The sequence below is a fragment of the Balaenoptera musculus genome, chromosome 16 (genome assembly GCF_009873245.2).
Source record: "Balaenoptera musculus isolate JJ_BM4_2016_0621 chromosome 16, mBalMus1.pri.v3, whole genome shotgun sequence".
Taxonomy (NCBI): domain Eukaryota; kingdom Metazoa; phylum Chordata; class Mammalia; order Artiodactyla; family Balaenopteridae; genus Balaenoptera; species Balaenoptera musculus.
Window position 1 is genome coordinate 16,764,847 of NC_045800.1, and position 25,090 is coordinate 16,789,936.

At 47.2% G+C, this 25,090-nt stretch overlaps 2 protein-coding genes across 6 annotated transcripts in view; one reads left to right on the forward strand and one right to left on the reverse strand.

Annotated features, from left to right (window-relative positions):
- The window catches only part of CASP7 (caspase 7), a 31,211-nt gene extending 15,569 nt beyond the window's left edge, over positions 1 to 15,642 (reverse strand). The window contains exons 1-3 of one of the 5 annotated variants that reach the window (XM_036829613.1): positions 15,520 to 15,537; positions 14,791 to 14,858; positions 9,103 to 9,212 (exon numbers count right to left, since the gene is read on the reverse strand). In XM_036829613.1, coding sequence (XP_036685508.1) covers positions 9,103 to 9,212 — 110 coding nt within the window. In that variant the 5' untranslated portion in view covers positions 14,791 to 14,858; positions 15,520 to 15,537. The other 4 variants (XM_036829612.1, XM_036829611.1, XM_036829614.1 and 1 more) reach the window with 4 other exon arrangements.
- Positions 15,643 to 24,368: 8,726 nt separating this feature from the next.
- Positions 24,369 to 25,090, forward strand: part of LOC118882943 (nebulin related anchoring protein) — a 69,598-nt gene continuing 68,876 nt past the window's right edge. Inside the window, 3 exon segments of the mRNA XM_036829338.1 lie at positions 24,369 to 24,400; positions 24,524 to 24,595; positions 24,914 to 25,008. Of these exon segments, the coding sequence (XP_036685233.1) occupies positions 24,524 to 24,595; positions 24,914 to 25,008 (167 nt within the window). The 5' untranslated portion in view covers positions 24,369 to 24,400.

A 25,090-nucleotide genomic window follows, 5' to 3' on the forward strand; every position in this document is an offset into this window, starting at 1 on the left:
TTCCCTCCCTTTGCTAATTTTGTGCTGATAAACTCAGTCTTTAACTTGACTTTTTTACATTCTGAACACATTGGCCAAGATTACTACACTGAGGAGAAACACAGGATTCTGGTTTTGGAACCTGCTGTTAAGTGCAAGGCTATGATAAACCAGACCAGTGAATTAAAAGGTCCAAATCCTCTTAAAAGCTCATGTGTTATATACAATTGGCTGCAGATTTTAAAACAACAAATCTGGCCACGAAATCACTGTGCTTGGTTAGGGCTGGACAAGCAAGGTCACAACAACTACAAAAGCCTGGTAGAAAGACTGACTTAGGAAGTGCATTCAAGTGTGCACTCAAATACAACGAGCAGTTAATTTACACAAGCAGGTTGGCTAACTATGGCGCTTCCTAACCATCCTTCATGTTTGCTGGTGTTGTATTTCCTCGCTCATATGCGCAAGGACCACTATCTTCATTTCCCAGATATGTTTTGGTAAGCTCAAATCTCTGCTAGGAACACAGATAATACCAGCATTGATTATCAGGAAGGACCGAGATTATCCTAACTTCTCAGGTCGAGAGCCATTTTTTGGAACCTCAGATTTCGCAGTCATTTCAGCAAAATCAAGAGGCAAAGAATTACCACCAAGCTCTGATAGTTATTTATATAGAAAGACTTCCTTGAACAGTCTACAGTAACACATACCAGAAAACATTATAAGATAAAAATACTGTACCTACTATACAAAGAAGTGAAAAGCCTCAGAAAGTGCACGAAAAATTTTTACAATCCACTCTGGGTACAAGTATAATTTTCCCCATCACCAGAGTGAATAAATACAGGTTTTATCATCTTACAGATCCCCCAGGCTGCTCGAAACGTGAATTACACCTTTCTATATTTGGAAGGGAATATAAGCACGCAAACTGGCTCCTATTTATTTTCTAAAGTGTCTCCATGAATAGGATTCCCAGTAGCTCTGTCTGTTTGCAGACATTCATCAGCATGAAAGTAAACACACCACCAGGCACACATTTCCCCAGGGCTGCCTCATTCGGAACTAGAGCTCTGGTTTTCGTAGCTGCTTTGTCTAAATATTTTTGGGATGATTCATTCATGGTTTCAGGATTTCAGTAGAGGGCATTCCCAGCAGTCCTGACATACCAAGGCACAGAACAAGACCGAGAGGAAGGGACAGAGTGAAGGTGGTACCTCATGTCTCCATCTGAAAGCAACCCCCTCTGCATCAGAACTAGGCTTCGCCCTGCGATGACCGGCAGCGAGTTTCCTTCTTCTCTGAAATAATAAAAACTCAGCATGCTCGGAGCACAGCAGGGGCAGAAGATTGGCACGGTCCGCCCGGCCCTGAAGGCCTGTGACTGAATCAGCAGTGAACTGCACGCTGGAGTTTTCCACAGGACCATTCACACTGGGGCTGGGAAAGTCACACTGGCCTCCCCCTTCTCTGCTGACCGGCAGAAATGCCCAGGCTCCAGGCGGCTGCATGCTCCCCACTCCAGGACAGCTCCCTAGAGAAAAAGCGACTTCCTAGGAACTTGGGGTCCCATGGGAAAAAACCCACATTTCCACAAAGATGCAGCCAGTAGCACCATCTCTGAGAGGGAAAAACTGGAAACAATGGGGAAGTGGCTAAGCAGGGGACAGAGTATCAGGAGAATAAAATACTACACAGCTATTTAAAGTGATGAGCATGCAGATGTGGGCAACCCACCGAAGTGCCAGGTCTACAAAAGGTGGCAAAACAGCACACATAGGAAGTGCAAAGTATGTAAAGTTATATGTGAGTGAGCAAAAATAGGAAGTGAGTTTGTGCTGAATCAGAGAGTTCAAATTCATTAGGTTATTTTTTTCCTTTTAAAGGTCCTCAAGGTAGTAATATAAGAATAAAATAAAAGACCATAGAGGCATACCAAATACTTTAATTTTCAAGTGAGGCATATAAACATTTTTCAAGGGTCTTGGATAAAGCGAATGACTCAGGAGTTACCACACTTTCCCATTTCACCCCTCCAAATGCAATGAGGAAGAGGTGGATGCATAAAAACCAAAATTATTAAGCAATGCTTTTCTCAATTTCCTGGTTCAAGGTCACAGTCAATGAAAGGTGTGGAGCTGATGAAGGGGAGTTATAACACCTGCACTCCTGGGAAACCTCCTAATCAGTTGCTATTCCTCAGGTTTGTGAAGGAGAAAAAACTGGCTTCGTACATTCTTCTCTGAAACTCAATTTGCAAAAGTACACTTACACTGGGAAACAAAGTCAGTTTAAAATAGGCTAAGGAGAAGAATTATCGGCCTCCATGTTTCCAACTTCCCCCTTAGAAAAAGAACAGAGACCTCTGGCAATAAAAATTGACAAATGACTCAAAGAAAAAAATCATTCGGGGGAAATAAAGGACTGAATTCTCTTTAAATAGCCTAGAATGAAGTGGGAGACACAGTGGTGTCTGTACTGTGGCTGCAAGCTCCAGAACTGCGAACAGCTCACACACTTCAGTCTTGATTCTTACACAACCACTTCATCTGTCTTCTTCACTTTCAGCTGAGCAGTATACAAACTCACCCTATCAGATGCAGGCCAGACAGAAAGCCCCAAGCACCAGCAAGCTTGGGCTTTGAACGTGCAAGGCCATAATGCACATTTCTTATTTGGATTATGAGCTCCCTTGAGAAGCAACGGGGCTTATTTTCATAGTACTCTTTTATTACTGGACTTAATTCTACACTAACGGTGTTTTAAAAGTTCTATCACTATGGAAACCTGACATTTACCTCCCTTCCTCACTTTTTCTGTTAATTTTAGAGCTTATTTTTCCCCTCTAGAAAAGCAATAATCTAAAATAACTAGAGGTATTCTACACACGTAGAAGTCATGGCTTCAAAGATTTAGACCCCGTGACCATGGTTCAGAGGTGTGGCTCGCTGCTCCTGAAATGCGCACGTGGCCCTCTTTATCAGAAACCCCGTCGCTAGCCCTGTTGAAATGCTGTCTGTATACCATCTCTCAGCTGAAGTGAAGCAGAAAGGGAGCAGTTTCAATGAAGAATTAAATTTGCTGACCCACTTGGGTGGAAGAAAAAAACCACCCTGCTGGTGGATTAATATGGTTGAATAGCTAGATGCCACTGCACCTGTGGGTGGCACTTGGTTGAATAGCTAGATGCCACTGCACTTGTGGGTGGCACTTGATGTAAGGGGCGGGGGGAAAATGGATCCCAAATTAGACCTGGGTCTTGGTCCTGTTGGGTGACTATGGATAGAGGACTTTACCTCTCTGGCCTTCACTTTCTTTGATCGTTGCACAGAAGGGGAACTGGATAAATTACCTTTCAAGGAGTCTTCCGGTTTGAAATTATGATTCTATGATTTCTCCCTTATCAGGTAATTTAATTCTCACAAACAACCCAGTGGATAGGTATTCATATCCCTATCATGCAAATGAGGGGACTGAGGCTCAGAAAGGTCAAAACACCTGCTCTAGTTGTTCAACTAAAGAGTGGGACTCAGGGCCAGGATCTGAACCTAGGTTGTCCAACTCCACACCAGCACTGCTGTCATTTTAAGTGGTATCATGACTACTTCAAATATGGCATTAAATCTTTATTACTCTTTATATAAAAAGTTGGGAGACAGGCATCCAGTATTCTGGAGTCTGAATCTGAAGGCTTCCTTTATTGAAAAGTAAACTGCCTGGGTATGTTTTAACGTTCTTTTTCTTTTTAGGGGGCTCAGACCTGGCCTCTGCTTTTGCTTAATTAGGGACATAGTCCTTGGGATGAGTTGAGGTCTGCTTTCTTTGTTCTTTTCTCCAATTCCAAAGCATTGCTTCTTCTGAAACACTTCCCGTACCAGCCTCCAAATGAACAGTCAGGCCACCTGGATCTTTCTTATAATTACACAAATAACACTTTTTTTAAAAAAAATAGGGACCTGTTTACATATAACACAATTGGTGGAGCAACTCAAGTTGCAGCCCAGGAGAAAGAAGAATTACAACCAAGTGGCATTTATGAAACACGTTCCAGGAGGACAAAGGTCAGAACACAAAGATGATACACAGGAGAATGCTCATGGGATCTGAGCCTGTGCTTCAAAAGTAGGGAGCTTATCAAGCTTTGAAAACAAGCCTTTTCTCCTGCCCTCTTCACCAGGGAACTGGAAGGATAAATACACCCCCCCCCCACCCCCGGAAAACACCCGAGGCTCCACCAAGGCCCTGGGGAAATTTGAGAGCATGTGCAATCTGTTTGCTACTTTGTTTTTTATTTCCTTTAACAGTGACCTTGAGCAGAACTCAGGAAGGAGCCTCTGATTTCACAGCTGAAGTGTTCCTGGAAGGGGGACATCTTCCAGGCTACTGGGCAGGGCTTGGTCTTACATGTGCAATGGCTCTCAGTGGTGCCACCAGGATCAAACTCAGCCCGTCCAAGGGCTCTACCCACTTTCCCAGACCTGTGCCGTGGGGCCTGGCCATCATTCCCACCACGGCTCTGGCCCCGGCAGGCAGGCTCTTCTAGTGCCCTGATAACCCCACTGCCTTTTCTCTGACAAGTCCCAACTCCTCCAGGCCCGCCCTCATCCTTCCTCTCCCAGCCTCCCACAGCTCCCAATACTCTACAATTCTGCAATCAGTTACTTCCTGTTGTTAGTTATTTTCTATACCCGTGCCTAGATATTCACTAAGAACTTGAGTTTCTATCCAGGGCAGGGACCACATCGTTGACTTGCATGACAGGTAACCCGGGCCAGGATCTAGGGTTACCTTTACATCAAGAGGGATCCCTCTTCAAGTTCGCAGATGACAGGATGCCTTGTTCATCAACTACGGCTCATAATGAACACAGACTGTGCACACACAGTTGGCCCTTCGTATCCGAGGAGATTGGTTCCAGGACCCCTGAGGATACCAAAATCCTCGGATGCTCAAGTCCCGTATTTCAAATGGAGTAGTATTTGCATATAACATATGCACATCCTCCCTTATACCTTAAATTATCTCTAGTTTACTTATAATCCCTAAAACAATGTAAATACTATGTAAATAGTTGCTGGCACTCAGCAAATTCAAGTTTTGCTTTTTGGAACTTTCTGGAATTTCCACTCCCAATATTTTTGATCCACAGTTGGTTAGATCCACGGATGCGGATCAGAGGGCAGACAGTACTTATTTCTTCTAAGTCATTTTTTTTTAAGTCCAAGCACTTTACTAATGTAAAATTTACATTCTATTTACATTCTAAATATTTTTCCTTTGTGGTTTTCTGTGTTTTTCCAAATGTTCTCCAATAATCAGATAAGTAGAAGATATTTCAATCAATTTTTTTTTTTTTTAAGAAAAGTGAATTAAGGAACTGCCTGGTTTATTCAGGGCCCAGCAAAATGGAAATAAAATGATGGTGTCATGCCATCTAGTGGCACTGACACAAAACAGCCAAGACAAGTGTGAGGGCTTGGGACCACCTGAGTCCCGCCCAGGCTTTTGGGGGAAAAAGAGGCGTCTTTTCGTTTCCCAGCATCCTTGAGGTTTCCAGAGGAGGGTGAGGGTCCTCGACTAGAGACGGATGGGGGTGCTACTGGCCCCTCCACTGCCTTACCTCCCTGCAATTCTGACGCTTAGAGAAGGGAACTGGGGATGGGACGGGAGGGGGAAGGTGCCTGCCGTCAGCTGCAGGGAGGAGCCACTGATGTTCCCCCAGGCTGCACCCACACCTCCGAAGTGTGGGAAGCAAAGTTCCCCACGCGCCACAGCGGGGGCCATGGGCGGGGCTACTGCACACCTGCCAGATTTGCAGGAAACAACCAGCATCTAGTGCTGTGTTCAGGTCGCCCCAGTGAGTCACAGGTAACAATCCCAGTTAGAATCCTTCAGGCACAGAGGGTAAGTGCGGGGTGTCCATGGGTCAGGTGTGATAAGGGACACTCCCTCTTTGCTTCAGATCACCCTGTTTTAATCACACTTAAGAGTCTCACCCCATCATATACAAGGTCCCTGACGCCAGCCAAGTTTCTCAAGAGGTCTCAGTCAGCAAAGCCGAGGCAGCAGGCACGGTCAGGGGAACACTGAGAGGCAGCAAATGCTGGTGCAGTTCTGTCACTGTGACACTAGAAATCTACACGGCTTTCCCTCTTTGCTGAGCAAGGGGGCTCAGTGGGCACGAGCCGCCTTCAACTATTCCCAGGGGTGCAGGTGCCACTTGCCTCTTCGTCCCTCCCTTCTTCGGCCCTCTCCTTCCACGTGGTCAAAGTCTGGTGGCTTCCACCTCCCAGGCACCTCTGGAAGCCCTGGTCCCGCTCCATCTACACCATCCACTCTGGCCTGGGGAGCAGCAATGGACCCCTAACTCACGTCCCCTCACCACAAACCCCTCCTCAGGGCACTCCCCTCCATGCTGCAGCTCCAGTGGTCTTGTGGGTTTCCGTAGGTGTAATCGATCAAGTCACTCTACAGCTAAAACCCTTTAGTGACTTCGCCGTCCTTAGGATTGATTCCAAATCCTTTACGTGACCTGCAGACAAGTCCTGCTAAAATCCGGCTCAGCCCATCTCCCCTTGTCTCTGCTCTGTCCCCTCCGGGGGTCATCACACCGCAGTTACTGGCTCCATGTCTGCCTTCCCCACCAGAATGTGAGTGCGGCAAGGGCCACGTCGACCTCGCTGTTCTTGCTCCTGGCTGCAGCGCCAGGGCCACACACAGGACCAGGTACACAAAGGCGGCAACAGAGACTGGTGGTCGAGAGCTTGGTTTTGAGAGGCAGGGGAATACAGGTTCAAATCCTGGTTCTGCCACTAATCAACCATGGGATTTGGGGCAAGGGACTTGAGTTCTCTCTGTCACGCCGCAAGTATTTAATGAATAAATGAAATAATGGATGTGACCAAAAATGGCATCTCAAGTGATTAATTTTAAAGCCAATGATACTTTACTAGATGAAAGGACCTTCTATCCTGCTGAAGTTAAAAAAAAAAAAAAAAAGGAAGGAAAAATCTAAATTTTACGGGTATGTCGCAAATCCTGATTGAATTTTATTTGCATTGATTGCCTATTTGGTAGACGGTCCATGTACAACCTAACACATGGGTACGAGTCAGATGCCTAGAGAAGGCAAAGAAAATAAACAACTAACATTTCACAACCTAGATGAATAAGGCATTAAATTGACATTTATTGTAGTTCAAATACATTTAATAATTCAACAATCGTGTCTTGCAATTCATACAACTAAAATAAGCAGTTTATTGGAATTTACAATGCAGTTAAAATGGAATTTAATTTAAATATTTTGCAAGTATTTCATTTAAATATTCACTGTTTATTTTCATAATATGTAGCTTGACATCAATATCAGCCACACTATAAAAAAAGGTATAGTGGACCAGAATACAGAAGATTATCCAGGCTTATTTACTTTTCCAAAGAACTTAAGGGGGTAAAAAAAACCCACATCACAGACCACACCTATTTTTGCAAAATGATGGGTCTTTAAGGCAGTGGTCTCCAGCCAGGGTACTCAGAGATTTTCCAAGGGGTGCAGACAAGACAGTTTTAAGTGAATGAATTGCCAGATCCTCAATTTCCATTTGTATTTTTCCTAAAACTAGTCTGCCTGAATATGATACCACCTCCCCTTTCCCAGTTTCCCATCTCCCACCAGAGAGGAGAAGGGTGGACTTCTCACCCTCCTTGAAATCTTAGATCACATAGAAACTGCCGCATCAGCTAACTAAGACTTATGAAATGGCTGTTATATGATTCCTGTTTCTCTTTCACTTAGAGGCAACCTGCTTAACCTGAATACTCAGAGAGATGGGAAAACTGAAATATTACTACATCCTCTGCAATTATTTTGAGGGGGTGTGTAGTTTTACATTATTTGGGGGGTATGTGAGCAAAAACATTGGAAGGCCACTGCTCTAAAGGGTTTGCACTGGGGAGTGGCTTAGCCTGGACCACTTGAACTCATGGCTTTGAAAAGTTTTCAGTAATTGGAGTTGTATTTTCTGGTCATCTCATCAGATATCTTTGACCCTCAATGGCAACCAGTGCCAACGGAACTTGGATCCAGGATGCCGAGGCCTTCCCACTTCTCCGAGTCATGTCTGGGATGATATGACCAAAGGATCTCTGCGGGATGTTGCAGGGAGCCAGAATGCCCCTCATCACCAGCTCTTACCCTCCTGAACACTGCTTGGGAGCACTCCCTAACCTCACCCTTTATCCCCCTCGCTGTCCCTCCGCCGTGGGGCTTGGTTTAGGAGCTACGGAGAAGTCTGATGCTCTGACGCACAGACCACTCCTGCCTCTTTGCCAGGGAATACCACTCACTGCCCCTCCATGACCAAGGTTAAGGAGGGGAGGGAAGGGGCTCCTCCACGTCCCTGCAGCCCTACTTTTAAATAGAAAGCACGGCAGAGCTGTTAAGGGAGTGGTGCTGGTACCGTCTGGGTTCTAATCTCAGCTCTACCATTTATTAACTGCCACCAGAAAGGCAGGCTACTAACCCTCTTAATGCCTCAGTTTAGCTACCTGTTAAATGACGGTAAGAGTAGAACCATCTCCTGGGATTGTGAGGGTTACATGCAACACTGAGCTGGCATACAGAAGCTTAACAAATGAAGCTGTTATGATTGTTATTAAATGAAAAGTTTAGAACTTCAAAAGTGAACTCCAAAAAGGAAAAGGTAGGAATCGGCAGAGTGCCACCCTACCGCTTCCCACGCCATGGCCCTCAGTTCTGCCTTTCAGCCAAGCCTGGTCCCACTGGCGGCAGCAGCCCATGCTCTGCCCCGAAGGAGGCTAGCGGCAAATCACCTCTGACGGGGACAGCCCCTCACTCCTGGGCAGCTGCCACCGCAGCAGGAGACCCCCAGAGCCTGGCTCCCCCATACCTGGGCTTGCCCTGGGGACAGGGGAGTGCACAGGGGGACCCCAGTGTTGTCACACACAGCTGGCAGGATTCTGTGCAAATCTCCCACGCACAGCACAGACCTCCTCCCCTGAAGGCCCGCTGCCGCATGGGTGGGTGGAGAGGGCAGAGGCGTGGTAGGTTGAAGTGGCCCAGGGTCCCTCTTTAACTCAGCAAGGAAGGAAACTTACCTGAAGAGTGATGGGACAAAAGAGGACCGGTCTGGCTTCGCATCAACTGTGTCATTGCTTGCTGAGTCCCCAGCCCCCTGCTCCACAATATGCTCTTGGCTGTCTGCCATCTGGAAGGAAAAAAACCAACCAGAAAATTGGTACCCAGTGGCATCACTGGCCTCATGATATTTTTAAATAACACTCATTCAGTGACACAGCTTTTAATTAAGCCTGGAGATGACCAGTACTGCATATCTGGGCTCCAGGGCTGCTGCACCAACAACTCATTCAAATGCTCGAGTGCCAGCTCCATTTCAGGCCTCATTCCAGAGACTGGATACACAGTGGCAAAGAAAGCAAAGTCCTTGCCCCTCTGGGAGCTTCTGATCCAGCATTCACGATTTTGTTAAATGTTCACTGCTTATGAGAAGCTGTGGAAGGTTCTTCAAAGTCTGTAACAACAAGAAACTCCCCCTAAATTCCTGACAGGTTATAAGATGCTCATCCTTTGCCCGACATCACTCAAACCCAGTTAAAAAACAGCAGCGACCTGGAGTATAAAGTTCTCTTTCTGTTTCAGATGGTTTTACATGGTTCTACCAGAGTAGATTTCCATCAAATTATTTTCCTGCTCAAGAATCTTCATGAGATCCCTACAATCTAAAAGTTCAAACCTTAAACTGAACTCCTTGGATCTTAAGGGTCTTCATTATCTAGTACTGGAGTCGATGACAAACTATGGCCCACCACCTGTTTTTTTATTTGTTTGGTTTTTCTTTGAATTTTATTTGTTCTTCCTTTTTCTAATTTTATAAGGTTGAAGCTGAATTTACTGATTTGTGACCTTACTTCTTTCCTACATACAGGTGTTCAGTGCTAAAAATTTCATTCTAAGTACTCACCACCTGTTTTTTGTAAATAAAGTTGGAACATAGCCACGCCCATTCATTTACGTGCTGTCTGTGGCTACTTTCCCACCACAACCAGAGTTGAGTAATTGTGACAGAGATCATGTGGCCTAAAAAGCCTAAAATATTTACTACCTGGCCTTTTACAAAAAAGGTTTGCCAACCCCTGATCTAGGATTAACTGCCAGCCAGTCGGATCCCCTACTCACCTTCTACTTCCCTTACTTTAAGTAGTAAAAATAGCAATAATAAGAATAGAAACTCACACTTATTATTTGCTGTGCTAATTGTTTCATAAGCATTATCTTATTTAACACTCCCCCAAATGCTGTTAGATCAGCCCTATGATCACTGCCTTTTGACAGATGAGAAAGCTGCAGTTAGAAAAGGTTAGTAACTAGTCCCAGGCTAAGTAACTAGTAAACTAGACTTGGATCTGAAGCCGGCAAACAAGCACTCAGAACCCACCCCTCACCACCACACCATTTGGCCTCCCAGCCTCCTAGCATCCTTGGGCCCACTATGCTCATCTCAGGCTCCATCAGGGCTTCTGGTTCTCCCTTTCCGGTAGTCACCACCCAAATGTTTGCTGGACAGGCCATCTTTGCCCAGCTGGCTGGTTCTCAATCTTCAGAATTCAGTTTAATAGCACCTTTGCAGGAGGTCCTCCTGTATTACACCTACCTCACCAACTCCCTCCCTTCCCCCAGTCCCCCTACAGCCCTTCTATTTATCTTGTTTACTTGCACTCTACTTATTGCTTGGTTCAAACACGACAATGTAAGTTCATCATGGCAGAGGCCCCTGGCACACAAAAAGTATTTGCTAGATCGGGCTTCCCTGGTGGTGCAGTGGTTAAGAATCCGCAGGCCAATGCAGGGGACAGGGGTTTGAGCCCTGGTCCGGGAAGATCCTACATGCCACGGAGCAACTATGCCCGTACGCCACAACTACTGAGCCCGCGTGCCACATCCATTGAAGCCTGCGCGCCTAGAGCCCGTGCTCCGCAACAAGAGAAGCCACCGCAATGAGAAGCCTGCACACCGCAAGGAAGAGTAGCCCCCCCTCGCCGCAACTAGAGAAAGCCCGCACGCAGCAATGAAGACCCAACTCAAGCAAAAGTAAAAATAAATAAAATAAATTTATTAAAAAAAGTATTTGCTAGATAAATATTAATTGAATGGGAAGCTGGAAGAAACAAACGCCCTGAGGGAAGAGAATTAGCTAAGTGACACAGCTGGTCAGAAGCAGAGCCTTGAGTCGTTTCTCCTAAACCAAGTCCTGTGTCCTTTCCCGTAAAGGGACTGGCCTTCAGTAACAAAGGGAAACCTCTCCAGACTCTAATTCCTGCCCATCTCTATCTCTGAGCAATCGCACAGTGGGCCAGGTTGGCAGCTGCAGGTCTGTGTTCCCGTCAGGCTCACCCAGGGATGTTTTCACACCGCTGGAAAACAAGATGGCATCTATCTCACAGAATACCCATGCCCCAGAGCACAAGCAATGACTTTTGGAGGTGGGCAGAAGGAATCCAACTGGGGGGAGGTATCCAAGATGGCAAAATGCCAACCTTGTGTCCTTGAGCCCCGAGAGGCATTATCATGTCACCTTGCAGCTTACTTAGGGGTGAGCTGGGCAGTGAGGAGAGAAGTGAGAGGAAGGGCGAATCCTGCAGCCGGATCTTTACAAAGACAATGAGAAGTCCGGTGGCTATCTTGTTCCTCAACACATCGTGAACCTCCCATCATAGCCACCAACCTGTTTCCAGTTGTGAGGCAGTAAGATTTTTCTGATTAGAACCCAAAATGTTTCTTGAAAACAGAGATAACCCATCCCCAGAGGAGATGAGCGTTAAGTCCACGCATGCAGAAAACACTCAGTCATTTTTATTTCATTTCCTTTATACAGACTTAGTTACTTTTCACTGTGGATTGTTATTAGCAAAGCACAGAAGTATTTTCAAAATTAACAAGTTAATATTATACAAAATCCACCAGAAAAAGACACTAAATTCGACATGTGGTGTTGAAACCTTGAGTCTTTTGCTAAGGCTAATCTTAAAGACTGAATCTAGGAAGTATGATGATATAACAATGTGACCATTATATATAGATATAATTTCCTGGAAGTCCAAGGCACCAGGTGTGTGCTAGGAGCCAGGGATACACCTGACCTGGTCCTGCCTTGTTGAGAGATGGGCACTGATAAACAGCACAAATGTTGACGGACAACCGCGATCAGTGCCATGAGGTTGAACAACTTGCGGCCACAGTAGGGGACCTGACCTAGCCCCAGAGGAATTAGGGAGGGTTCTCAGGGGAGGAAATGTTTGACCTGAGGTCTGAGAAGGGGAAGCAGAGAGGGTGGAAGTGAGGGAGGCACAGGGAACTGCATGTCCGTTAAACACCTGACATGCTCCATCGACGGAGGGGCTCAGCTTGAATCCCGCATCCCTCCCAGATTTTTGGAGGGAGCTTTGGACTTAGCGACAGGCTGATTTCTATGGCTCAGTGGTGGGAGGATCTCCAGAACTTTCTCTGCAAACACTAGGCCAGAAGGGTCTTCTGTGTGAAACCTACAGCATCTTTCTGGGTTGGTGCTGTTTACCGTCTAGGAGGGCAGCAAGAGTCCCTTCTAACAAGTTGCCAGAGTGTGCGTCTAAAACGAGTCAGTGCTAGGGCTTTACTCTTAAATCTGTAAGGCTAAACATTCAGTGACTTTCTTATTCCTATGAGACTGGGCTTAATTTCTGGGTGAAATCAAGTTCACCCAGAACGAGAGTGGTGACCGAGTGGGGAGCCTGACCTTGGTCACATCATATCAGTCAAGCCAAGGCTTGGTGTTGACCTTTTATTTCTGCTTATCTTCACAGCCCAAGACATTTCAGGCCTATCTCAGTCTGCTCTACTTGGAGAGGGCATGCCTGGCATTATTTTCTTGTATTCGTTCCCTCTGTATGCTTCAGGCTGCAAAGAGCAGTCATCCATTCAAGGGAATATTGCTTATTCAATTGCTTCAATTGTTAAAAACATCTATCTTCTCTTTAAATAAATGAATATATAATACACATGAAGCATTATCAGTGTCAGGCACTCTCTGTAAGCGCTCTGCTAATTATTATTATTACTCTTACTATTGTCCACTAGGACTCTTATTTGTAGATTATCTTAATCATCCTTTTATAGTTCCAGTTATAGAAAAGTGCCAGGTACATGGTAGGCACTCAAAATTTCTTTATAAATGTCACAACTGAAATGTACTTAAAAATTTTTAATCTTTCAGGGCCCCGAATAAATTGTTGATATGGGACAGACCACAGAACCAAAGGGACCTAGGAGGGCGGTTGAGAACTCAGTTATGGTGAACCACAGACCAGGGGTTTAAATCAGCGCCTCCAGGGGTTTACATCAACCTCTCCTGAGTTTTGTCATCTGTAAAATGGGAAAATGGTGATGCCTAAGTCACACGTGGCTATGAGGATGAATGGAGCAATGCATGTAAAATGCTAAGCATGGTGTCTAAATGTTCAATAAGTAGTCCCTGTTATCACCACTGCCCACAGAACTCAAGACTAAGACAACATTCAACTGTCAACCCTCACTGGTATTTTAAAATCACATTAATATTTTAAACAGCTTTTGTGGAGACTGAAAAAAAAGTTCCTCTAGTGATTATTTCTATACATACTTAATAGGCGACTGGTACAGATCTGGTAGGAAATCAGTTCCCAGCTACTGTCTGAATTTCATTGCAGCTGCTTCCCCTGAAAAGTGACATAATACAACTTGTGCCTCACTCTTGCCCCAATGAAGACAATCTTCCTAAAAGGCTCAAAGAGAAGCAGCCCAGGGGACCTCCACTGTTCACCTCCGGCACCTGGAGGGGGAGGGGGCTCTGCTGGGCACTGAAGTACTCCACTGTCCCCTGATGCTCACGACACTGCTAGGAGGCTGTATTGCAGAAGAAACTTCAGTTTTCTCAGAGAGGTTAAGTAACCTGCCCAAAGCCACAGAGCTAAGAGGAAGCAGAAGTGGATTATGAACCTAGGCGGTGACGGGCTACCTGGGATGAAGGTCAGGCCACAGGCCCTAAAGGAGGAAATAGCCTGTAAGTAAACTAAGGTTAGGGCCACGTCCTTGGCCAGCCCAGGAGTTCAAGAGAAAAGGCTGGGAATGACTCAGAATCACCCACATATAATTTTACTGCCCCCAAAAAGGCGAAGTTGAATACAATGGTGAAAGGCTGCAGCCTGAGAGTCCTGCCTTCTTCCGCTTCCTCAAGGAATCTTCGAGAGCCGTGCACAAGGGTACCTGAACAAAGATGACAGCGGCTTACGTGTAGCCTGCTAAGCCCTGACAGATGCACGGCTATGCACCACAATCACCTCATTCCATCGTCGCAGCAACCGTCAGCCCGGGCCCACCACTAACCCCATTTCACAGACAAGCACAGAGAGGGCCAAGGCCCCACAGCTGACGGGCAAGGAGGCGAGAGAACGAACCCCTCCCGCCCTCCTAAATCCACCCCTCCTTCTTTTCCAAATCCCGAACAGTACCGGGTGTCCCAAGCCCGGGGACCAGAAGGGAAGGGAGGACAAGCTGAGAAAAGCAGGCGATGGTGTGGGTGGCGGAGAGCCTTCTCCTCCGAAGTTGAGCGCCGGCCGTCGGGGCCGCTTAGCCCGAAGGGACCGGGCCCCCACCGACTGCGCTCGGCGAGAAGGGAGGAAGGAGGCAGGGGAAGGCAGGGCAGAAGCGCGGCGGCGGGCGGTAGAGGCGCCGGCGGAGGCGGGGGCCAAAGTTACCGTTCCCTCGACGATCGGGAGGCCAGAGCTGACGGCCGTCTCCGTCTCTCCGCCGAGAGGGTCTGCGGCTGCTCGAACGAAAGCGAAAGTAAAAGCCCGTACGCGGCCAGGGGAGGAGTCGCCCGGGGCTGGAAACGGACCGGGCAGGAGGGGCTGCGGACGCCGCCTCCGGCCCGGAACCCCGCGCTCCGCAAAGTCCGCCGCGCGCAAGACCACCAGGCCGCCGCGCGCTCCTTCGGGGAGAGCGAGCCCAGCCCAGCCGGCCAACTGTCGCGCGCGCCATCGCCGGAGGGCGCCCTCGGCAAAGCTGGCCGCGGGCACCGGAGAGCGTGCTGGGCGAAGTTTGCGCAGCTCTAACACCGCGCTCCAAGTGACCCGGAGAGCGCGCTCCGCAAACCCGCCGCACGCGGCCTCCCCATCCAGGCGAACTGAAGAGCGTGCCCTGCCGACTTCGCGGTTCTGGACGATGGGGCGCTCGTCGGAGGCCCCCGCTCCTGCCCGGGTCTACACCTGGACTTCGGCCGCCACACCAGTTCCGGGACCCAGTTCCCAAGGCCCGAGGACGCCTCCCCCGCCAGACCCTGACCCCAGTATGCGCGGGCTGCGCCCCTCGGGGGACGGGGCGCCCACATCTGCAAGAGCTACCGTCTCCCAGGGGCCCGCGCTGGGAGCCGCCGTGGTCTCCCGCCTCCCAGAACTTGCTTCCAGTCCCTGGCGCGCCTTTCTCACCCTTGGGCAGCAGGACGCTAACTCCGTTTCCTGCAGAGCGCGTCCCCAGTGCCTAACACCGCCTGCTGGCCTGGATGTAGCGCCAGAATCATTCATGGACTATTTATTGAGCGCCCCCATGTGTCAGCCACTGGGTACGTGGCCGTGACTTGGTCTACTGTGGGAGAGTCAGTGAGTCCCCCCAACACCACTTCACCCCGGCGTCTCCCACACCCGCAACACCCACGCACCTTCCCACATTTGTCCTTTTTCAACCTGAGGCCTCCAAGGCCTTGCTCTCCGAGACTCCTCAGGGGACCAGCTAATGAACACAGTCGCACTGAGGTGTAAATAGCTGAGGAGAAATTACAGTTTTATTCACACCAGAGATGTTGACTGTGAAACTATCAACGCCTTGAGTGAAAGGAGTGAACCTTCGTGGTGTGACATCGGGCAAGAACCGCATCTTATCTTTTATTTGCTCTCCTCTGGGACTGAGACTTCAATATTGTCCGTAAAATCTCACCAGGTAAGGACACTTTCTTGGTTTAAGAAAGACTGGTCCCAGGCAAGGGTAAGGGAGTAATTATAATTTATTAACTTCTGCCAGAATACTGAATTCCTGAATATTTTAAACAGGCAGTTACACTATTTCCACTATGGCTGCGCTATAGGCTGACCTTTTGTGCCACTCCCACCCCCCAATTCGTATGTTGAAACTTAATCGCTAAAGTGATGGCATTAGGAGGTAAGGCCTTTGGGAGGTGCTTAAATCTTGAGGGTGGCGCCCTGGTGAATGGCATTAGTGCCTTTGTAAAGGAGACCAGAGAGAGCTCCCCGGCCTTTTCCACCACAGAGAGAAATTGCAGTCTGCAACCCAAAGAGGGCTTTGACTAGAACCCAGCCATACTGGCACCCTGATCTTGGCCTTCTAGCCTCCAGAACTGTGAAGAATAGATTTCTGTTGTTAATAAGCTACTCAGTCTGTGGTATTTTGTCATAGCAGCCAAAACAGACTAAGACAGGCTGCACTACTCTCTTTAATACCCATATTTGCAGGACTTCCCTGGTAGTGCAGTGGTTAAGAATCTGCCTGCCAATGCAGGGGACAGGGGTTCGAGCCCTGGTCCAGGAAGATCCCACATACCGCAGAGCAACTAAGCCCTACTGAAGCCCGTGCGCCTAGAGCCCATGCTCTGCAACAAGAGAAGCCACTGCAATGAGAAGCCTGCACACCGCAACGAAGACTCAATGCAGCCGTAGATAAATAAATAAATTTTAAAAATAATAAATTTACGCTTAAAAAAATACCCATATTTGCAAAATATCAGGCAAACTAAATTATTGTAGACACAAAGATAATTTACTTTTTGCAGGAATTCAATTGTGAATCACGTAAGAAATGAAAAATCCTATTAGTAAGGCAAATAAATTACTCTTTAATTTATCTGATTTATAAAATTGTTTTTGCAAGTTATTCCTGAAATATGATGAAACAGTGTTAGATGTAGAGGAGCCTTAACAACTAATCTCTCTGCTCATATTATAGATAAAGAATCTGAGGCTCAGAGAGGTTGCCAACATCACAAGCTTTCTAGTGGAAGAACCAGGATCAGGTTGCCTAGAAAAATAATGAATTTTTCATCCACAAGAAGGTTCTACCATAAATTATATCATGCAATTGTTAAAATGTGTTGCACACAGGAATTCATTGCTGGCTCAGGTAGAAAGGCAGTTTGAAGGAAAACTTTCTTTTTTCAGTTCCATAGTGTAGACTGGCATGGGAACTCCAAATGTATTGCTCCGAGGCTGGATTATCACTGTACCAACAAATAAAATCATAAATATGTGAGAGGGAAGAAACAATTTTGAACTTTTCCTCTATAATAATTGTACTGACCTTTTAGATCCAAATGATATTTTCTTCTAATTGTATTTCCTGTGTTTCTCCAGCCTTGGCCCATATCATTGTTTTCTGCTTCCTTTCCAAACTCACATGAGTAGAGCATGAGTCTTCCTCTTCACCCTAGAAAAATCGCCGACTCCATTATTGAGATGGTTTCCCAAGGGCTGGCCTCATGGGTGCTCCTGGGCTGGTCCCTCTGGACCTTGCCTCCAGCCCTCTGCTCTGGTCACCAGGCTGCTGCTGCTAATCTTGCCAAGCTCTGCAGTCCCACCCTCGCCCTGCGGGCACTGCACCCCAAGGGGTGCCACCAGTGATTGTTTCTCCAGCTGTTCACAGGACAGCTCAGGCCAGGCTATGGCTTCGTACAGGACTCCACTGAAGGATAATCCCTTGAATAACAGAAATGCCACTCTTAGGACTCACAGGCCCAAACCCAGACTCTGTCTGAGGCACCAGCAGACTTCTGCAAAGGGGGAGAGGGGTGAGTGGGAAGCTCAGGGTCCAGGCAGAATTCCCTGGAAGGAGGAACTGATGCTGTACCTATTAACCACTGCCTCTAAGCTCCCTGGTCTGTTCTGTGAAAATGGAAGCGGGCCCTTTGCATGTGGCCCCATGTTCAGCTTTGCCAGTAGGGGGCGCTGGAGAAAGATTGCAGGAAGTAAAGCTTTTGCTCCCTGGTTCTGGTGTGTCTGCCATGCTTTTGAGGAATCGGGCTCATGCAGAAGGGGTGGCTTCTCAAGTTCCTATACCGCACGTGGCTTCCCCAGCGCCCAGCTGTGCCTGCTGGCCAGCAGCACCCAGCAGCTAGCAGCTTCCCTGGCACCCCCTTCAGGTGATTTAGTAGCAGCGTGCCTCCATTGAGACAACTCCCCATGAACAGCTCTCTCAGGCACCTAGAGGGTAGATTTCCAGAAAGTTCTAGAGGACAGAGTTCTAGCAAGTTTCACTGGCACAGCCCCATAATAACTTCCCTGCATCTAGTAAGCCATGAACGTGCTCTCTCCAGTAAGGTTTGGGTCACAGCCCTGGGGTGGGGAGTCTCTTCTTTAGGCCCTCTAAGGGCAGTGACAAGTTAAGTTATGTCATGTTGTGTTGTTGTGGAGTGGATTGTGTCTCCTGCCTCCAAATTCGTATGTTGAAATCCTAACCACCAGTACCAAGGAATGTGACTTTACTTAGAGATAGAGTTTTTTTTTTAATTAATTAATTAATTAATTATATTTATTTTTGGCTGTGTTGGGTCTTCGTTTCTGTGCGAGGGCTTTCTCCAGTTACGGCGAGCGGGGGCCACTCTTCATCGCAGTGCGCGGGCTTTTCACTGTCGCGGCCTCTCTTGTTGCGGAGCACAGGCTCCAGACGCGCAGGCTCAGTAGCTGTGGCTCACGGGCCTAGTTGCTCCGCGGCATGTGGGATCTTCCCAGACCAGGGCTCGAACCCGTGTCTTCTGCATTGGCAGGCAGATTCTCAACCACTGGGCCACCAGGGAAGCCCAGAGATAGAATTTTTAAAGAGGTAAAATGAGATCATTAGGGTAGGCCCTAATTGAATATGACTGATGTCCTTATAAGAAGAAATTAGTACACAGATACACGCAGAGTGAAGACGACCATCTCCAAGCCAAGGAGAGAGGCCTTAGAAGAAATCAACCGTGCTGACACTTTGATTTCAGACTTCCAGCCTCCAGAACTGTGAGAAGGTAAATTTCTGTTGTTTAAGCCACCCAGTCTGTGGCACTTTGTATGGCGGCCGTAGCAAACTAATACATATGTTATCTTCAAGTGTGCTATGTCTGTAATAGCTGTATTTTTTTAAATTCTCTTTACTTCTTACTCTTGATATTACAATCCCCTGTTATAGTTAATCATTTGATGTATCAACCTGTCCCTGTTCAGATTACTGGGTGGTTTCTCTCTCCTGACTGGACCCAGGAAGCTAGACCTATGTATCCTGAATCCAAGGGCTGCCTCCTTTCTGATTCTGTGGCCTTCAGCAGTTGGGAATATCCATTTCTTGATTCAGAGGGAAAGCTCCCCCCCACCCACAGTGTGTGTTGTGGTCCTTTGGTCCAGGGAAAGGCAACCACAGCAGAAGTTCAGGCTTCCCCAAGGTGAGGAAAGATACTTGCCTAACTATGGTCACCACCATCTAGTGCACAGCCCTCATGACTGCATGGAGGAACATGATTCTGAAGTCATCAACGGGTGCCCATGGAACTTTATTCTGCCCCTGTCTAAACCCATGTGGTCACCCCCAACAAATTCCCCCAGACATAAAGGGATGGGGGTGGGAATTCTGACCTGGGAAAGCATGACAGCTAGAGACAAGCCCTCGCTTCATTAATTTTCCACCGCAAGTATTGGTCACATCTTGCACAGTGCAGAGGAGAGGAAGGATGGAACAGAATTGACACCATCAGCTGGAAAGGAGGACAGTGGGAGTTCATGGTGTACCTCATACAAACACTTTCCTTTACCCTTAGCACAATCAGTTTCCTTGAGTGATTGACCCTTGGGGTACCCTATGCCACAGCCCCTCGGCTCACCAATAGCTCCTTGGGTGGCACCAGGACCTCCTTAAGTTCCTGCAGTAGCACCTCTCTGCTCCCTTCCTCTGGGCTTCCTCCAAAGCCGTAAAAGTCTGTTCAGCTAGTGCTGAGGGTGTACCCTAGAGGTGTAGGGAGTTATTGCCCCTGAGAGTACTTGCAGCTGATGGGAGGTGAGAATTGGGTGGATAAGTGTCCCAGCCTCCTGTCCTTCAGTGGGACGGTTTGGGGGCACATTCTACACGATTCCTCAGAGGGTCCCTAGCAAGATTGAGCCCTAGTTGCCCACAGTGGTAATTAGATCAGGATGGGCCCTTATTGACTCTTCTTCCTCTGGCTCGCTCACCTCAAACCCTCACTCCTGCCTTGTGGGATCACCGCCCAAAGCAAGCACCTGCGGCCAAGTGCTCATCTCAAGCTCCACTTTTGGGAGAACCTAGACTAAGGGAGGCACGCACCCCCAGCACGGGAGGAGCAAGCCCAATCTAACCAGAGTGACGATGACGGAGTGAAGGCTTTGGTAGCTTTCTTGTTACTTCACATTTGTCATCTCTCTGTAATTTCAAAACCATTTGGCATCCATGGCCCTGGAGGGCACTGGAAATGATTCAGAGCTGGGAAGAATTACCTCATAGTCTCGAGGACAGAACCAAGATACAAAAAGATCTTGACCGGCTGAAGCAATGGGGCCGCCATCAACAGGATGCAGTTTAAAAGAGAGAAATGAGTGCTACATTTAAGTTCCGAAAGGAAATCGATCGCCTGTATACTGAACATGATAGTCATCGATGTGAAAGAAAATGTGGGGTTTTTCATTGATCACAATCTCCCTATGAGTCAAGACTTAAAAAAAAAAAAAATGAGCCAAAGCAATATGGGACACTGTTGGCAAAAGCATCCAGATCAAGGATTAACAAGCCTCTACAGGGTCTGGCTCTGGCTCACCATCACCAAGCCCGAGTCCTGGGCTCTCTGCCGATTGGACAATGTATCAGACACCTCTCAGGAGCCACTTTCCATCCACTTAGCCTCACCTGTCTTAGACCTTTGCCCCTGTACGCCAGTCCAGCCTGGGCGGTGGCAGCTAGCTCTGTATGGGCCCTGGCCACCTTCGCTGTTGCTGCTCTCGCTTTTTTCCCCTGTTGCTATTGAGGCATAAGATGCTGTGGGTCTCCCTGGGTGCATACACAGCATGGATGTGTAGGGGAGTTAAAACCCAATGGGGCCAAACTTTCACCAACGGGAGACAGGGGCCAACAGATACTTCCTTCCCGCTTCCTTCCTCTAGCAGACGTTCCTGGGTAGCAGTTGTTTGTGTGGCGTCTTGGAAGGTAGAGACCAAGAGATCCAGTGTCCGGTGGCTTCTTTGGGAGAGGAGCCTCGTGTTGACTCTCCCCCCTCCATTTCCTGACTTCTTACTTCTGCTCCCTGGGACCATACTTCTGAATAAAGTCCTTGCACATAAGCCTTTGCCCCAGGTTCTGTTTTTTTGGGGAACCCAGGCTAACACACATTGTCTGAACCGATGCCGGGGGCCAGAAGAGCATGTGTGCTCATTGGCTAAGGCTTGGAGGACCTCATGTAATCACTGTGACAAGGAGGAGGGGCTCTACTGGATGTGAGAGGGGTCGGCTGGACACAGGGAAGACCATCCACAAGGTCTATCAAGCAGATGTGGGCTCTGTGTCTCTTGCCAGCAACGAGGGTTCATTTTAGGTCCTTCAACTGTCCCATTTCCAGTTCTGTGGGGTTGTTTTTCCTCACTATTTCTGATACATAATAAGTGCCTTTTAAAAGCAGAAGTGATGGTAGGAGTCACATTTAACATCTTTCATTTGGGTCATCCTTGTTTTCACAAGGGTGACCGAGAACTTGTAGCAGCGATGCAATCACAACCTTAGAGAAGTGTTAGGTAGTTTTTTTCTTTAAAGGAAATCTGGCTGCGATTCCTCATCCCTCTGGATGGGGGCAGAGTTCTTCCTCTGTGATTACTGGGGCTTCCAGCCCAGGTCCAGGTAAGGCTGGAGAAATCCCACACAGAGCAAAACGTTTGGGGAACCTATAGGTCTTAGTTCTCTGCCTTTGCTGTTCCCCTTTGTTCAGGCTGCCTTGTGTCACATTTCAGCCTGGGAGTCTTCCTGGGTCTAGAGCCCCTACGTAGAGCCTCCTTCCCACGCTGAGAAGGCAGCACTGTGCCCACTCTCCATCTGTGGGGAAACTCACACTGCACCCTCTCCTTAGTGTCATGGCAACGCTGCTCTTCTTCCCTTGCTCTGTGGCCTCCTCCCCCTGGTTCTCCCAACACAACACAAAAGCACTACTGATTTCTCTCTGCCTTACCTGGGGTCCCTCCAGCAGAGTTTCCTCAGAGCCTTTTCTTTAGGCCACAGATCACTAATTGGTAACCTGCCGTCTAAGTACTGCCCATGTTTCTGTTTTATTGTTTTATTCCCAGTGTTTTACAAAAGAGAGAATTTCAGGTGCAGATGCAGATATCTGCCTTTTCTGGAAAAATCATAATATTTGGCAGTGCCGGGTACTGATTGCCTCATGACAAATTGCTGGGGCGGAGGAGTGGTTCAGATGGGGCCTGTGACCTATGGCTTCACCTCTGTCCCCTGTAGGTATTTTGGTGTGAGTATTAAGTTGATTTCTTTGACTTGATAAATACTTGTTGAGCACCTTTTCCATATCCGACCTTGTTCTAGGCACTGGGGATACAGAAAGGACAACAAGGACCAAGGATCCTATTTTGATGGAACTCATATTTTGATGGAGGAGACGGATAATTTTTAAAGGTAGATATAGTAAGATTTAAGGGGTCAGGTGGTGGCAACCGCTGTGAAGAGCATAAAGCAGGGGGAGGGTCACAGGAGGCAGTGAGCTGAGGAGAGGGACACGTGTGGTGCCATCTTTTGTAAGCTGTTTCTGGAAGGTCTGTTTTAAGTGACATTTAGGTAGATCCCTGAAGGCAATGAGGGGCTTCACAAAGCCAAGAAGAGAGCTTGTCTTCAAGCTGCTCCCTTTCAAGCCTGGGAGGCAAGGGGCTGAGCAAGACCTGGAAGGCAAGGACTTCTTGGAACGGTCCAGGATAACATACAGAAGCCGGCATTCAAAGAGTTCTCATCTGTTCTTAGTTTTGCATTCTTGCAGAAGCTACACACGAATTGATATCTTAAAAAGTTTGCCGTCCTACTCTTATAAACATCTTTATTTATTTTTTTAAGTTTTATTGAATTATAGTTGATTTACAATGTTATGTTAATATCTGCTGTACAGCAAAGTGACTCAGTTACACATATATATACATATATATTTTTCATATTCTTTTCCTTTATGGTTTGTCCAGGATATTGAATATAGTTCCCTGTGCTATACAGTAGGACCTTGTTTATCCATCCTATATATAATAGTTTGCCTCTGCTAATCCCCAACTTCCAGTCTTTTCCACTCCTACCCCCCTTCCCCTTGGCAACCACAAGTCTATTCTCTATGTCTGAGTCTTTTTTTGTTTCATAGATATGTTCATTTGTGTTGTATTTTAAAGGATTTTTTAAAATTTATTTATTTATTTATTTATTTTTGGCTGTGTTGGGTCTTCGTTTCTGTGTGACGGCTTTCTCTAGTTGCGGCAAGCGGGGGCCACTCTTCATCGCGGTGCGCGGGCCTTTCACTGTCGCGGCCTCTCTTTTTGCAGAGCATAGGCTCCAGACGCGCAGGCTCAGTAGTTGTGGCTCACGGGCCCAGTTGCTCCGCGGCATGTGGGATCTTCCCACACCAGGGCTCGAACCCGTGTCCCCTGCGTTGGCAGGCGGATTCTCAACCACTGCGCCACCAGGGAAGCCCTGTGTTGTATTTTAGATTCCACATATAAGTGATATCATATGGTATTTATCTTTTTCTTTGTCTTATTTCACTTATGTGATCATCTCTAGGTCCATCCATGTTGCTGCAAATAGCATTATTTCTTTTTTATGGCTGACTAATAGTAAACATTTTTAGTAGACAAGGCTAAATTTCAAATATGGTATTTACCCTCCTGTGGAGTGAATCAATCCTGTTTTATTTTCTTTTGCGGGGGGAGCTGGACTTTCTGCTTTAGTCACAGGCCTCACAGAGCCAGCTTTCTCATTTGGTCGTTGGATGAGGGTGTGGTGAATGCCTTTGAGTTCTTTTCTTGGGTTATGATCACAGCTAGTGTGAAACGACTACATGCTGCCTGATCATACACGAGGATTCGGTCATCCACATAAACGTGATGCTGGTGTGAGTTCACTTTTCTATTTAGAGAAGCATGTCAGCTAGGAATACCTCCACCTTATTTCCCAGGCGCATGCGTGCTGAGCAGAGTTGCCAAAATAGCCCTTTGAGTAAGTGGCAGCTTTAAAAACCATCCAGCTGCTGACTTCAAAGTAGAAGGTCAGCAAAGGAAAGTGGAAGTTGGATTCTGAACGGTCAGGGTGCCCACAGAAATTTACTAGGGGTCGGGATTTTGGAGACTTGAACAACTAGACTGGGGCTTCTCCTTGGATTTCTTCCTTGTTACCTGTCTTTGTCTTCTCTCCTCGGACTTCAGGATGAACGTGCAAGCTTGCTCCAGGTGTGGGTACGGAGTGTACCCTGCTGAGAAGGTCAGCTGTCTAGACCAGGTCAGTAGACTCTTCTTGGCCTTTGGGAATCATAACAAACATGAGAAATTTATCTTCTCACATATGGACATGTGGGTTTTTTTAAACCACCAAAATAAGACGCTTTCCCCACCTTTCTTCATTTCTACCCATTTCTAGCTACATCTCCTGTATTGCCTCAATTTTTTTTAATTCATTTATGTATCGTAGCCGTGTGTGTGTGTTTTATCACCATTTTATCCCTAAAGCTCATTTTTTTTTTTACCCTGAAATATATTAAGAATACTGAGTCTGAAAAAAAAAGGTAATTTTGCTAAATCTTTTCTGTTTGATTTCTAGATATGGCACAAAGCATGTTTTCACTGTGAAATTTGCAAGATGATGCTGTCGGTTAATAACTTTGTGAGTCACCAGAAAAAGCCATACTGTCATGCGTAAGTGTTTGACGCCTCTTCCCACCACCTCTTGAGTTGTGTTTATCTTTTTTTTAGACAAGTAGCCAACCAGAGGTTCAAA